Source organism: Macrobrachium rosenbergii, chromosome 16 (assembly GCF_040412425.1).
Source record: "Macrobrachium rosenbergii isolate ZJJX-2024 chromosome 16, ASM4041242v1, whole genome shotgun sequence".
Taxonomy (NCBI): Eukaryota; Metazoa; Arthropoda; class Malacostraca; order Decapoda; family Palaemonidae; genus Macrobrachium; species Macrobrachium rosenbergii.
Genome location: NC_089756.1, coordinates 57,755,166 through 57,770,238, shown reverse-complemented (window position 1 = coordinate 57,770,238; position 15,073 = coordinate 57,755,166). Strand labels below are relative to the sequence as shown.

General features: G+C 44.5%; 1 protein-coding gene across 18 annotated transcripts in view; it reads right to left on the bottom strand.

Annotated features, from left to right (window-relative positions):
* The window catches only part of mri (mrityu), a 483,153-nt gene extending 468,910 nt beyond the window's left edge, over nt 1–14,243 (bottom strand). For 3 of the 18 annotated variants that reach the window (XM_067119173.1, XM_067119176.1, XM_067119177.1), the window contains exon 1: nt 13,586–13,677. In XM_067119173.1, coding sequence (XP_066975274.1) covers nt 13,586–13,620 — 35 coding nt within the window. In that variant the 5' untranslated portion in view covers nt 13,621–13,677. Of the gene's footprint in view, nt 1–13,585; nt 13,678–13,721 lie in introns of those variants that run through there. The other 15 variants (XM_067119174.1, XM_067119181.1, XM_067119185.1 and 12 more) reach the window with 10 other exon arrangements.
* Nucleotides 14,244–15,073: the final 830 nt, after the last annotated feature.

Genomic DNA, 15,073 nt, shown 5'->3' with positions numbered 1-15,073 from the left:
CAGTAAAATTAACAAACAAGAAATTGGTGGCAACGAGGTTAAGGCTGATATCCCTAGGCGGCAACCGTCAATTTCCTTTGCACATGTAGCGAAAGAAATGATGCCTCAGTTTCTTCCATCCCAGGAAATTTGATTGAAGGGAGGCTAGAGGTGGGCCATATAAGTTAAGACCACAGGTTTGTTAGCTATGAAAAATACAAATTGATTAACAAATTCATTTGTTCATACGCAGAATTACCTAGGTCTTAGCTTATGGATAGACTCACTTTTGGAGAGAGGAAAGAAATTCTGGAACTGAGTGGAGGTTCAGCACACTTGGTAACTCCACCTGGCTTATAGAAGTCTATGGAAGGGAACAAAAGCCCCTGACATAATAAGTGATTATTTATCAGTCAAAATTCTGGGAATCTGTACAATCTGATGAGCATTATATTTGTGTACGAATAAACAAAACTTAACAAAAAGGCCACAGTCTCACATGTATCAGACCCAATCCAGCGCATGATGGAATGATTTCTTCGCCCACCGGGTAAAGAAGAAAAGAAAGGAAACTGAGAGAGACCAGTCATTCATTCATTCTCACTTTCATACCATCATCTTAGGTAAGATACAAACTGTCCTGCTAAGGGCACTGGATGAGTTAAACAACCCGTTGAGCAGCCACCAACAGACCCAAGGAAAAGGTGTCCAAAGACCTGTGGGTAACGTCCCGCAGATAGAAGGAAGCGAAGGTGGTTTGATGAAGCCATGTTACAGCCTTCAAAATCCTTTGAACACACAAGTTCTTTTGAAATGCCAAAGATGAGCCTAGCCCCCTAACATCATGTGCTCTTGCCTGCACTGTGTTAGGATTGGAGCACAAAGTCGTACCATAGGCTTGAATATAGTCTCATGCAGCTAAAAGGAGATCGTATCTTGGACACTTCTTTCTTGTTCCAGCCAGTGCTAAGGAAAAGTCTTCGGCACCCCAGTCAGAAATGGCAAGTCCTTTTCAAGTAGCAGAATCAAATCTGTCATCATGACAAGAGGGGTTTTGGGTCTCAGCCACGAATTCCGGGACAAATTCGAAGGCTACGGAATCCAACCCCTCACATGCTTGGCATCATAGGATAAGCCATGGAGTTCACCAACTCGCTTTGAGGAGGCCAGAGCCAACAGGAAAACTGCCTTGAGGGTCAGGTTCCTATCTGACGCATGACACACTCTCAAAAGGGGAACACTGAGGCTGCCCAGTACCAAAGTCAGGTCCCAACTGGGCAGTCTAAGCTCTTTTGGAGGACAAGACTGCTCAAAACTCTTGAGAAACATTGAGATCTCCCACAAAGAAGAAAGATCAATATCTTTCATTCGTAAAACTGCACTCAAGGCAGCTCTGTAGCCCTTCATGGGGACTCTACTGAGCGGTGGAATCTCTGGAAGTGGGGTTGACACAGAAGGTTGTGACACGGAAGAATTTCTCTTGGAGCTTCTGATAGCACGGTTAGATTGGGGAACCATTCCACATGGGGCCACATGGGAGCAACTAGGGTCATTCTGAGGTTCTGAGAATTACGTTCTTGCCATCCTTGCAATGGGTAAAAACTGGACGAATATTTTTTAAAATTCAAAAGATGAATACTTCTTTGCTGGTTAGCTGTGCGATCCCTAAGGCTGGTACTAAACCTTAATGAACCTTTAAAAACCTGCACAGCCCTATTCCAACCTTGTGGGTTTGTGGATCCAGCTCCACTTGCTAGATCAAATTTTTTTTTATATAATGGAAAATTATACCATCTATCTTAAATAGGTTAAAACCATAATTTAGTTTTAAGGAAATTAAAATGAACCACAGTGAACCCCCCGTATTCGCGGGGGATGCGTGCCACACACCCCGCGAATAGGTAAAATCCGTGAATACTTAAAACCCCTCTAAAAACACTTAGAACTGCTCATTTTGATAGTTATACTTGAGTATTTTACTAGCTTTATCAAAAAAAGTGTATTTATTCATGAAAATTATATGAAAATACAGTAATAAGTGAATATTTCTCAGTGAAAAATGCCGCGAATTGGAGAATTTTCCGCGAATAATGGGTATATATGTTCCACAGAGAAACCCGCAAATGCGTGAGTCCACGAATCGTGAGAACATGAATACAGGGAGTTTACTGCACTACTAAGCAGCCTGGATATGCTCTGGCTCTGAAAGATGTCCAACCTACTTAAGAGGTGAAAGATGACCAGCCTACTCAGAGGCAAAAGATTTTAAATGTAGAATAGGCTAAAGGTTGCCCAGTATTTTTATTTGATTTTGACCATCGTACTTAAGATGGGATGAGGTTTAAATTTGTAAAAAGATTTTTTTATTTTTAATGTGATTTTGACAAATTTTAATTTCCATGGGAATGGGTTGGTTAACCTAGTATAACCACCATAAATCTAACAATAATGGGGAGCCACAGTGGGAAACTATATACAGTACTAATCTTATTACTGTGTAAGGGGAAACAGAAAGAGGATAACAAGTAAACAAGGTTTGTAAATAAGCTCATGTTGTTAACACACGGTGCTCTAGGTGAGTTCGGGATGATTAGGCTGTATTATTTTCGGCTGTGAACCTGTTAGGCCATCAAAAATTTAGACCATATGAAGTTTAGGCTGTAAGATATGGCAGAAGCTCCTTGGGACACTGTTTAGTACAGGCAGTCCCTGGGTTACGACAGGTCCAGCTTACAACGTCCCGAGGTTACGACGCTTTTCAGATATATTCATCAGAAATTATTCCCGGTTTACAACGCATGTTCCAAGATTACAACGGGTCGTACGCCGATCCGACAGAAGAAATATGGCTCCAAAATGGCAGAATAATCAAAATTTGGGGGTTTTTGATGAAAAACTCAATAAAAATGCAGTTTACATCGTTTTCAATACACCCAAAGCATTAAAAGTATGGTTTTCTTAGGATTTTTGACAATTTTCAATGATTTTTCGGTGTACGACGATTTTCGGCTTACGAAGCAGCGTAACAACGGAACCCCAGTCGTAAACCAGGGACTGCCTGTACTAGCCCCTTGGGGACCAAAATACGTATCATATACACCCATTTCGGCTGTTTGCCAGCTTGGATGTTACAGCCTAAATGACTCGCAGCCAAAATGACCAGGACCCCTCTAGGTCAGGTTAGGGCTGAGGGGTTTGTCAGACCTAGTAAGGATGAGGCTCCCTAAGTTAGGTTTGGGTGTATTCCTGTATTTTGCTCCAAACCCTCTGAGAATTTAGGAGGGAGGGTCACTGTCAGAGCAAAAAGGCTCATTCTATGTAACATCATACTTCACACTAGGCTATATTAAAGAATTCGGTGTAACTTTCAAGCTAAAGAGTTAAACTTTATTGTGAAATGTTTGAAAATGCCAAAAAATAAATAAATTAGAGAATAGATATAAAATTGTAGTCTACACAGTATAAAAGTATGATAAATTGCCTTTTCAATTATAAGAAATTCATTACTATTTGAGCCACATATGATACCATGAAGCACATTCAAAAATGTAAAATATCCTCAAGTTGGGGTAAAGTTGCTGAGAGGAATAACAGTTATGTCCCTATCTTAAAAAATTTGCCATAAAGCAGAATGTAGAACTATCTCCAAGACAACAGAATCCACCAGTGCCATATTCAAATTTCATTGACTTTTTTTTATGCTTTATGGCAAATTCATTAAAATAAATGTCTTTCAAAGACGACTACGATTGTCATCGGAATCTCAACAGGTTAATTTAAAGCTTTCTAAGTCAGTTTAGAAGCGGGGGAGGTCCACGCCTAATCAGTATGGACCCAACAACCTTATTTATCCTTGTTGGCTGTCCTTGCTATTTTTCAGGCTTTACAAATCTTCAGGCAATCATTATTGTTAACATGCAAGAAGTATTTTTTTTTTTTTTAGCAGATTATATGTGGTAACGTACTTCCTACCTTTCTGACAATTGCACTGCACCTTTCTGGCAATTGCACTGCATCTTTCTGACAACTGCATGGCACTGATCTGTGGTTTTTACCCCTCCTCCCAACATAAAACCCCACTTCTCACTGGGATACCCCAGACTCGTTGGATAAGGGGGGAAATTAATTAACCTTGTTGAATGGTTTTAAAGGCTCCTCATATTTCTATGAGCATCATAACATAAATCCACATTTGTTATTATTTTTAAACTTAGTACATATAAAATCTCAAGAGCACCTATTCTATAAACTTCATGCAAGTAACTTAACCTAGACATGTAGTCAGTGAAATGTTATGCAGAAAACACAATGTTCAAGAAAGAATGCCCTATTTGAATGTGTAATGGTTATCATCTCTGCAAATACCTAGGAAGTAGGTAATTTTGAATATTAAACAAGGTTTCCTGTTGTTCTTCTCTGTGATTATGAAAAATGAATTTAATTCTGTAAATCTTTGGTTGATCATAAAATCTGTCAAACATTAATTGGGGACTTCTGCGGGAAACCGTTTCAAGTCAGATTAGGCTGGAACAAGAAGGTCCAGCAGCAGACCACTAGGCCTATTTGTGGGAAATGGAACAAAAAGGACAGCAATTAACCTAAAAAATAAAGGCGAATGTATCCCTATGATTTATAATGCCTTAGGTTAGGTTAGGTTGGGGTCGAGGGCAGCTTTGTAAACACCACGTTCCTTTAAGTATCTTTACCATGACTAGTGTCTCAATCTAGGTTGCAATGGGGTAACCAAGCATTTTAAACTAAAAAGTATATTAATTTTATCACAAACCAAAAACAAAATTCATCAATACAATCATATTTAACATCTGTTCAGCAATAGCACTTAGGCCAATAGATTTGATAGTAACAGTGACAAAAAAAAAAATTACAATTTTTGAAAGTAAATTGTATTTTTCCTAACTATAAAAACCTGAGGTCCTTTACATTAGGAATTACTTTCAGCGTCGATTGGAAACGGCTGTTAAACTCTTGAGCAAGGTGGTTAGGCAGTAACTATCACCAGGTAGGCGGGAATACCTGCCTGCCCGGATGTAAACACTCCAGTTTGCCTTTCGGTCCAGGTTCAGATTGAGGGGCGGCATAAGGTGGGCATAATATGTAATGTAAAGAACTTCAGGTTTGTATAGTTAGGAAAAATACAATTTACTTTCAAAAATTGTGATTTGTTCCCACACAATGTACAAACTGTCGGTCCTCTACATTAGGAAGACTTACTGGTTGGAGGGAGGAATCTGAGTGAGTCTCCTGAAGTGACTGGAGGTCTGCACATCTGGGCTACTTCTCCTAGTCGAAAGAGTGAGGAGGAGTACCTGAGCCTCTGACATATTGATCGGAGTGTAGGAACTGCAAGATCAAATGTCAGATACTGGACCTTTTCGCATAAGTGAGGAAACGTGACTCATACAAAATAGGCTGGAAGAATCTTAGAGTCGGAGACAGTAGAGAAACGCTGAGAAAGGGTTTCCCTTATTGCCAGACTCTCCTTCCTCCCCTTGCTGGAGGAAGGAGTGGAATTGCTTCTATGATTCTGGGAGAAAAATAGAATGGGTGCTCGATGTGCAGTCTTACCACATCAGCACCAAGTCCAGCACGTGTTGGTTCGAGTCCTATTCTCATCCCGAAGGAGGAGAAGTAGAAGGATGGGGAAGGAGGAGGGAGAGGGGCCAGTCACTCTCGGTATCCTTCTCACTTCCAGAACCAACACCTTAGGCGAGATGCTACTCGTCCTCTTGAAGGAGCCAAGTAAGAAAACACAACTTGTTGAGTAGCCACCACAGGGCCAAGGAAAAAAGGTTCCAAGAGCCTGTGGGCAAGGCAATAGGAAGACAAGAGTGTGGTCTATGAGACCATGTCTTGCTTCCAGACCGACAGAAACTTCTGGAATGCGAGGGATGGACCAAGCCATCGGCTTTGTGAGCTCTCGGGTGGAAGGTACCTGTATCATCGTCGTCAGCTGCCGAGTACCTCCTTCGATCGCTTCACAAAGCCAGGAGGAATATGGGAGAGAGAGTACTAGCAAAAATGTTGATGACATCCAGGTTAGAAGCGTCGAGCCTTTTCAGAAAATACTACACCTCCCTAAAGGACAAAATAACGAATGATCTGGATCCTCGGTACAAAGTCTAAGGAGGAGGGGAACAAGAAGGACTCGAATCTGACAATAGATGCCAAAGGATTCAGATTCCACCTATGACATCCAAGAAGGAGTTGAGGTATTGATCCCCTTCACCTGTTCTTCCATCTTAAACACCAAGGCCGGAGCAAGATGAGAGAAGGTCCTAAGAGGACACATCTCTATCTGACGACTCTTGCAAGGGCACGTGCAGCATGGGACAGGAACCCTAAACGAGAGTCACATGCCACCCAGGGAACAGTTCCCTGGGACAGCAAGACCAAAGAAGCTTCTCATCCATAGCTAAATCTAGACTGCAGAGAAGAAGGATACTTCAGATAGAAGACTAGGTTGCAAGGGCCTACGTTCTTCACAAATGAAAGGGAAAGAATCAACCTTTGGCGGAGAAGACGAGGAAGTCCAGACTTGAAGAGCAACTCTGACCCGAGAGGGAGTTCTGCAACGACACCCACCAGCGAAGACGGCTCCAGTCCCCGGGAGTGTTGCAGAGGACTTCAAGAGATATCCAGCTATAGACGCTGCCGCTCGGCGAGAAAGCCTATGCTTGCAAGGGAAGCTGGAAGGCCTCCCAGTCATGAACACACAAGAGATGTAATGCCTCAAGAACCGCTTCTTGTGTAGCTGCTACAGGAGGTTGGGTCAAGCAGAACTCTTCTCAATGCCTCGGCTATCAGGTCAGGCAAAAGGAGAAGTCTTCCGGCATTTGTCTGTAACTCGGGGTGAGCGATGCTTGAAAACCCCTAGCAAAACAAATAAGGAGGGAAAAATTTAGATATTAAGTTTCCCAGAAAGACAATATGCCTCACCGTAGAGGCACCTGGGTCTGGTATGAAGGAGCGAGAAAAAACTACCGACTTGTGCAGGGAGGCAACAGAAAGACGGTAGGGATTTCTCAGTCGAGCAGTCTCTTCGTGAATCTTCGAGTGAGCAGCACATTCTGTCCCGATCACTCAAACCTGAGGCCAAACTCTCCTGCCAATACATCCCCACTAGGGGATGCATCTGGCTAACTGAGATGTCGAGTGCGCTATAGAACACTCGAGTACCTGTAAATGTCGAAAGATGAAACAGGAGGAAAAAACGATTCCCTCTTGTTTGTCGACAAATGCCACTACTGTGGTTTGTTGTTCAATGAACCAGCGAGTGTCGTAAAACTCATCCTGAATTCTCGAAGGCCAGAAGGCTGCCTTGAGCCCAGGATGGTGATGAGAAGGTATTAATCGTCTCAGCCACACACCTTCAAGACTAAGTCTTACAGGTGTGCGCCTATTCCTCAGTCGGTGAATCCATAAGTAGACACATGATGTGAGGGGAATATGCAAACATATTCAAAGGTTCCTTCAATCAAGCATTAGCCTAACTCCTTCCTCATACTTCAAATAGGAAAGAAGGACGGAGGAATGGAAGCAGGCTTCCATTCTCTGCCATACCGAGACAATTAGCTCTAGGCGGGCTGGCATTTCCCGAATCGGGAGCACGGGAGAGGAAGTGGAATGAAAAGAATTGCAGAGACCTAAGGGAAATAGATACTTCTCCTGAAGGACTCTATTCCCAGGTCTCGGCACTGTTGCTGCCAGCTCCAGAGACTTGATAAGTATCATTTCATCCAGGAATCTGCAGTAGGAGAACTTCTTCCCGGTCGATCTCTCTTCCCTCCTCCCTTATGGGAAAGAGGGTGGAAAGAGACACAATTATGCGCACTTTCCTAGAAGGGAAGGAGAGGGCTTTGTTCCGCAATCTTCTATCGAAGCCTGGGACTTCTTAGGAGTTGAGGGGGGGCTGGCTTGAACTCGAGGTTGAGTCGAGATGACTAAGACCCAAAGGTCTTGACCATTGTCCAAAGGACAAGGCAGTGCCCTGGTACGAACCTTGATTACCAAGGTATCTGGCAAATCTCTGCAAGAGAAAGGCAGAACCAAGTAAGGTTCGTTCCTAAGGGTCGAGCCAACTCGGGACTTACGAAACCGGAGATCTTCTTAGTACCAAAATTGCCCACAGAACTGCAGTCGGCAAGACCCTCCGAGGCAAGAAGAATTCGTATTCTGTCAAGGCAGGGGAGAAGCTTGGTGTCTCAACTTGAATGAACTCCTCTGAAGAAAAGCATTCACCTGGTCGAGAACGCTCTTGGAAGCAAGGACCGCAGCGGCCCTCGACACTCTTGGCCCCTCGGGAACTGCAAGGGTTGCGAGTGATGAAGATTATTCACTGGAGGAGTCATGGTCCTGTCCCAGGGATCCTTGCGCCGACGAATCGGCGTGAAGTTCTCTGAAAAACGAGGGCGATTGCAACTTGAAGAGGAAGACCCTCGCTGCTTCCGAAGCATGAAACTCCTGTACCTCTCCCCCTGGAGGGAGCCTTGACAGATCCCATGAAACCTTCCTCGGGGGACAAACACTCAAAGCACACCAGGAAGCCGAACTCCAAAGAGCTCTCTCTGTCCGTCTCGCGCCTCTCGGAACATTCAAGAGGAAAAGAGAACAGGTGAAGAGAAAGGGTACCCCTACCTGTCCTTCCAGCAAGACCAGCAGGAGAGGCAGACTGTGAGTGATAATCAACTGAAGGAGATGACTGCCACACGGGAAGAGTGCTTGTGCAAGGCAAAGTGCTTTCCTGGGAAGAGCAAAAAGTTCGCTCAAACAAAGCCGAGAACCCGATTCGGAAAAAACAGAGTAGGGCTGAGCCGAGCCACACTGAACCGAGCCAATCACGTGAACGCGATCCCGCTGGGTGGTATGCGGTGGACTGGAGGCAGGCAAGGTGGGGCGAGGCAAGCCGAGCCGAGCCAGTCTTGCAAGCGCAACCAAGGGCTGGGCGGGGAGAGCAAGCTGAGCCAGTCTTGTAAGCGTGACCAGGGGCCGGGCCGAGCCGAGCCAAGCCAATCGCGCAAACACAATCGGAACTCGTCTGCCGTGAACTATTGCTAGTTTCCTGAACTCTAAACTCCTTTGAGGCTGAGGCACCTCCAGAAGCAGGTTCAAAGAGGAATTCTGTGTCTGCTATCCTGCATGATCGAACCCTAAGGTTCAAGATACAAGGATGAAACCCAGCCGAGCAACCAAAGCAGCTGGCGGGCAGTATCGAGACACGTGGCATCTCGGCGCCCAGACACCTGGCGTCTTGGTGCCCAGACACCTGGCGTCTTGGCGCCCAGACAACTGGGTGTCTCGGCACTTTCTCTCGTCCTGTTCCTCTTGTCAGGAGAGCACTCATGATTAGCGCTCATGATTCATAGAATTCGAGCGACCCACAAGACTCCCAAAAATTGGGAGTGGCTGCTTTCAGTTTCCTAAGAGATCGAAAGAGCCAGGCACACAACTAGTCTTAGACGCAGACTTCCAAGGCTGGCAACGAGGGCAGACCAGATTGGGACACTCAATATTCCATAGAATCTCAAGCACTCGGAGCTGCTCCCGAATGAGCACCTGAAGCAGCCCCCCGTCTTAACAGGCGGAAACTCTAGGACTGGGAGCGGGATCACAAACTGAGGTCTGTGCGCCCGCGGCTCCCGAAACACAAAACCCAAGGGTATGCGAATCGGTTCCTTACCCGAAGGTTGGGAAGAGCCAACGAGAGACCCACTGCCTCCTTGGAAGGAGGCAGTCCTTAGATGTCCAAGGGCATCAAGGGGAAGAAGCAGCCTTCCTCTCCTTCAACCGACGGAGGTCTATCCGATTCCCGGGACCCACTTGGACCTCGGAACAGGAAGGGAAGAGGCAGCAGAAGACAAAACTGGAGATAAGATGAAGATGACGGCAGCTACTTCCCCAGGGCGACTTCTTTCACCTTCACTCCCACATCTTCTACAGGATGGTGGACACGAAACATTGTAACCTTCAGGGTAGTCAGGCAGGAACACAGTGGGAGAGGCCCGGGACACGACCACCAGGAGAAGCAGCAGGCATGATCAGGACAGCCGATGCAGGACCTACGGCAGCAGTTCGGAAGGCAGGAGCTACTGCAACGGCCAGGAACGTCACTTCCACAAGGCAACTTCCCTCACCTTCACGCCGACATCTTCTACAGGATGGTGGACATCGTAACCTCTAAGGCAGCTGGCAGGAACACAAGGGACGTGGTCCTGGGCACAACCACCCACGAGAAGCAGCAGGCACGATCAGGACAGCTGATGCAGGAGCTACGGAAGCGGTTCAAAAGGCAGGAGCTACTGCAATGGCCAGGAACATCACATGAAAGTCACCAGCAGTGACAGGAACAATCGGGACGGCTGCGTCAGGAGACCAGGAAGAGCTGCCCAGAGACTGTTGTCGAATTAACAGGAGCATAACACAGGGAACAACAGGAGCAGATGGACCACAGATATGCCAGAGGGATTGCCACAGCATATATGAAGGCCAGCAATGACAGCAATCGATCCACATCAGCGGGAACAGAGTCGGAACAATCCCGACGTGGAACTATGCCATCCAGCCAGGTACTGTGGTCGATCCTGAAGCAACACTAAATGAACGTCAGGACTCCTTCATGCGAGATATCCCGAGATCTCCAGCCAACTACTGCTGTGTCTGTGATGCTCACTGTCAACCTGAAAGAAAAAACAAAGATGATTAGAGAGGGAAACTCCTCTCGCTACAAGGGGAACTGCCCTACGCAGTGAGAGGAGGTACCCTTGAAGAGGTCGCACGACCGCCCGCCGCCCCCCCCAGCGGTCTTCACCTGACGAGCAAGCGAAGAGGCCGAAAGAGAGATCTCTACCAAAGGAGAGATAAGGAAAAACCTACAGGGAGAGAAAAGGACGGAGGGGAGGCCACCAAGGGCGCCGTGGAGGCGGAACTTACAGATGATGCCTGCAACTTCCCACTCTCTAAGTGCAGGCGGCAAAAACAACGCTCAGCACAAGTAGGAAGGAAGTAGTCATGCCCTTGTACACAGAGGGCGGGAGCCCAAGAAGGGAAGGGAACTCTTATGTCCCGATCAATGTAGGGGAGCAAAGATATTACGTCCCAATATAATACCTCTGATTGTACAGGGGAATGCCTTCAGTATCTAAATAAAGGGCTACTGGAAGAGAAGCATTACCACTCAGTTACGCTTCTCTAAATACACGCTTGGCCGTCAAACTCAAGACAGTGCAGGGGAACGACAGCTTATGCAAGGTTATCACAAATCGTGGGTTTGTATTAATAACTATCAAACACACGTAATTTACATAGAAAAATCCCACCAGGATAATAAGAGCTTAACAACAGTCAGGCAGAGAGATCCGAAACCACGTCTGCAACGCATGACAGCTGAAAGCAAACTGGAATGTTTACATCCGGGCAGGCGGGTATTCCCGCCTACCTGGCGGTAGTTACTGCCTAACCAAATTGCTCAAGATTTTAACGACCGTTTCCAGCCTATGCTGAAAGTAATTCCTAATGTAAAGGACTGACGGTTTGTATATTGTGTCGGAACAACTAACCTTTCCTAGAATGCTATGTCCTCACCTAACCAGGCCCTACCTTCCTAACCTAACTTTGGGTGCCATGCCCTGACCTGGCCGGGGGGCTTTGCCCTGGTAGAAATAAGCAAGAGCTCCACACTGGGTATTACTTTCGAAATTTATTTTTCCTATAGTATTCTGGTTGCTCATTAAGAATTTAGCGTTATTTTTTGTTGGTCAACTGTAATTAATCTCAGAAGTTGTGCGTTGGCCATTCTGGAATGCTATCAAGCATGCGCAGGGTTATAGGGGAGTTTTTAGTAAAAAGTGGAGTTTCCCTCACCAGGGAACAGGGGCTGCTAGTTTAGGTTAGGTTAGGGTAATTCTAAGTCGGCTGTCCGCGGTGACCTAGCCTATGGCAATTGACATTTTCCTACATTACTTTACTTGCTGAACAAGAATTTAAAATAATATTTTGGCGGTCGGCTGTAACTAAAATGTAATTGACCTTTGAAGGCTACACAATGGTACCAATGGGTCCCCTGCCCCGACCTATACAGTTCAAAGGTAAATTACAGTTTAGCTACAGCCAGCCGGCAAAATATTACCTTAAACTCTTGTAAAACAAGTAAAATAACAGAAAAACGTCAACTGCCATAGTCTAGCTCAACTGGACACCATTCAGAGCTTTCGGTTGGGGCGAAGAAACGTAAACGGCAAAATATTACCATTTCTGCTTTCAGTTTGGGAGTGGTGGAACGGCGCTGCGCGCCTTATCCACATTTTGAATGATTCTTGGCAAGCTCGTATGTTCTGGCAAGCGGTAATGCACTTTAAATTCTTGTAGAGCAAGTAAAATAACATAATAAAACGTCAATTGCCACAGTTTAGCTCACCGTGGAACACCGGCTTACAATACTCTCTCAGTTGGACTGTTGGAGGCACTGCCGCGTGATTGGCTCGCCTGTAAAACCGCGCATGCGTGATAGGGCCTGGAAATCAGCAGTAATAGTAATGCATTAAAAGCGCCTTTGGAACGGCTCCCACTCTCCATTTATTCATCCTTTTTTTTATTCTTGTTTTTTGTGTTCCAAATGACATATGTAACAGGAATCACAACAGTAAGGTGTCCAAACCTTTTCCCAAGTTACTCACCCCACCCAAAACCTCAAATCCCCAATGAGTCCCCCTTACCTTTAGCTATTCTCAAAAGTTTTCCCCTACTCAAAACCCTGATTCCCAACGGGTCCCCCTTACCGTTGGCTACATTTCTAAGGTAAATTACAGCTCAATTACATTTGGCCCCCAAAATATTACCTTGAATTCTTGTTCAGCAGGTAAAGTTCTATAGAAAAACGTCAACTGCCGTAGGCTAGCTCACCGCAGACAGCCGGCTTAGATCTACCTAGGTTAGGGTATGTTTGGTTAGTATAGTTCCTTTTATTATAGGTTTCCTAAGCCAATCCCCTTCTTAAACATACGGTACCCTCATGACTTGTGAATGTGCGAACCACTCCACAGCAAGGAGATGGCGGTCCGGTCTTTCTCTTGTCATTTGCACGCAGAGTTCTTACTTGGAAATACCTCTGCCCTTCTCGGGACCCTCCCAACTAAGTAACACTATCCTAAACATCGGAAACAGTCCAAGCTTCCACTCGGAGGTAGCTTTAGAGCCCAATCCCGTCCTTCTGCAAACTACCCATAACATTGACCAAAGAGACTCTAGGCCTACACAGCATCATCTAACCTACGAGTAGAATTTACCCAGGTATATTGTCCAAGTGCCAAACCCACTCCACACTTACTGAAACAATAAGAGTCAATTCCCTGGAAGTATTGAAACCCATGAAGTCACCCAACCCTTAACATTTCGCCATAATGAGGCCAGAGCTCAAGAGTGCAACTAGCCTAACCTAAGGCTTGGCCAACACTCGACAAATGGCAAGCGTAATGAGGCTGACACTTGCAGTGTCTTACAAAGAAGCCTTTATTAATTACAACTGGCTCAAATTAAAATAACTGGTGCTTCCTTGGCTTTTTCAATATGAGCAACACATGCAATGTAAATCCACCTGTCAAAAGGCGTGAGAAAACCAACGACTCCCATTGTCTCGAAACAGACGGACAACAGATTTCCTCTGACACTTGCCAAACAAAATGGTTATATATGGTAAAAACTGAACGCAGCCACTTCTCTGTGTTACTCACCTGCTTGTAGAAGGCCCCTATGGACGGTAGGGGTCTTTTACACCTATTAGCAGCGTCAGATGAATCGGTATATGTTCGTAATGACCAAAATCCGTCGTCACACGAAAACAACCTTCGTACACAATGACAATGTTGCCAGATGACCTACAGCAAGATTTCTTCTCTTCATGTGAAATAGACTGAATTGCAGTTATTCATATTTATTTGTACTGGACTACTTAATAATTGTTATTTACAGAAAACTGCATGCTTCTAAGACCCTTCAAATCAAAATTAAAGACGTCGGACGGTCGTCCAGTCGCAAAACTGTGTCATTGCGTTCATTAGAAACATAAACAAATGAAAAGGAGCTTTCCATACAATTGTGTTGTTAAATTTCATGAAAGAAACGAAACAGTGGCTAATAAGCCAACTTAGTCAACTTAACAAATGCCATCCAAGTTATTGTTTAAGTGAAACGCTAATTACAAAAAATCTAAATTTTCTTCATGATATTTTAGACATGCCGTTACATTGTACTGCATGAACCCGATCTCAAAACTTGTCATCACTATTAGTTTAGGTTAATTTCAGTTAAAAGAACAAGTTTTACTAGGGATCCGAGTCTCTTTCATTTAGTTTGCTCAATACAATGATATACTGGATTAACACATTTGTATCTATATACTTTACGACATTCAATGTTTTATATTCATCACGCTACATTCTGTATTTCCTATATGACTATTTTGCATCTCTCTTTTTCCATTACTTGAGAAATGATTGATATATGTCTTACTTGAACGACATTATGTTTACTTTAATATTTTTCAGAATGCTTTCCACTTAAAAGAAGGAACCACCCACAACGTTTGGGACTCATGAATCCTTTCACTATTCATCACCAGGGAATTTTTGCACCGAACACGTTAATAATATTGTTCATACACATGCTACATCCCTTAGTTTTGACAATACCCATGAAGTATGGGGTAAAGTTAAGAGTCTACTGATTAACATTTAAATATGTCTCAACATTCTTAACTACCTTACCAAATCTCATTAAGACCTAATATATGATCATGTTAATAAACAAAAGCTTAAAGAGTTGAAAGCTCTGAAGCCCACGTATATATATATATATATATATATATATATATATATATATATATATATATATATATATATATATATATATATATTTCCATGGATGGGACCTGTTTTCTCTCAACCTCACCCGTTTTTACATTTGCAACATAAAACTCTCTCCTTCATTCCCCCAAGATGGTTAAGCCTAACTCCTCTCTCTCTCTCTCTGTTCAAAGTGACTGCTTTTAGGCCTAATTCCAGCTGACCGGCAGACCTTCTCTGCA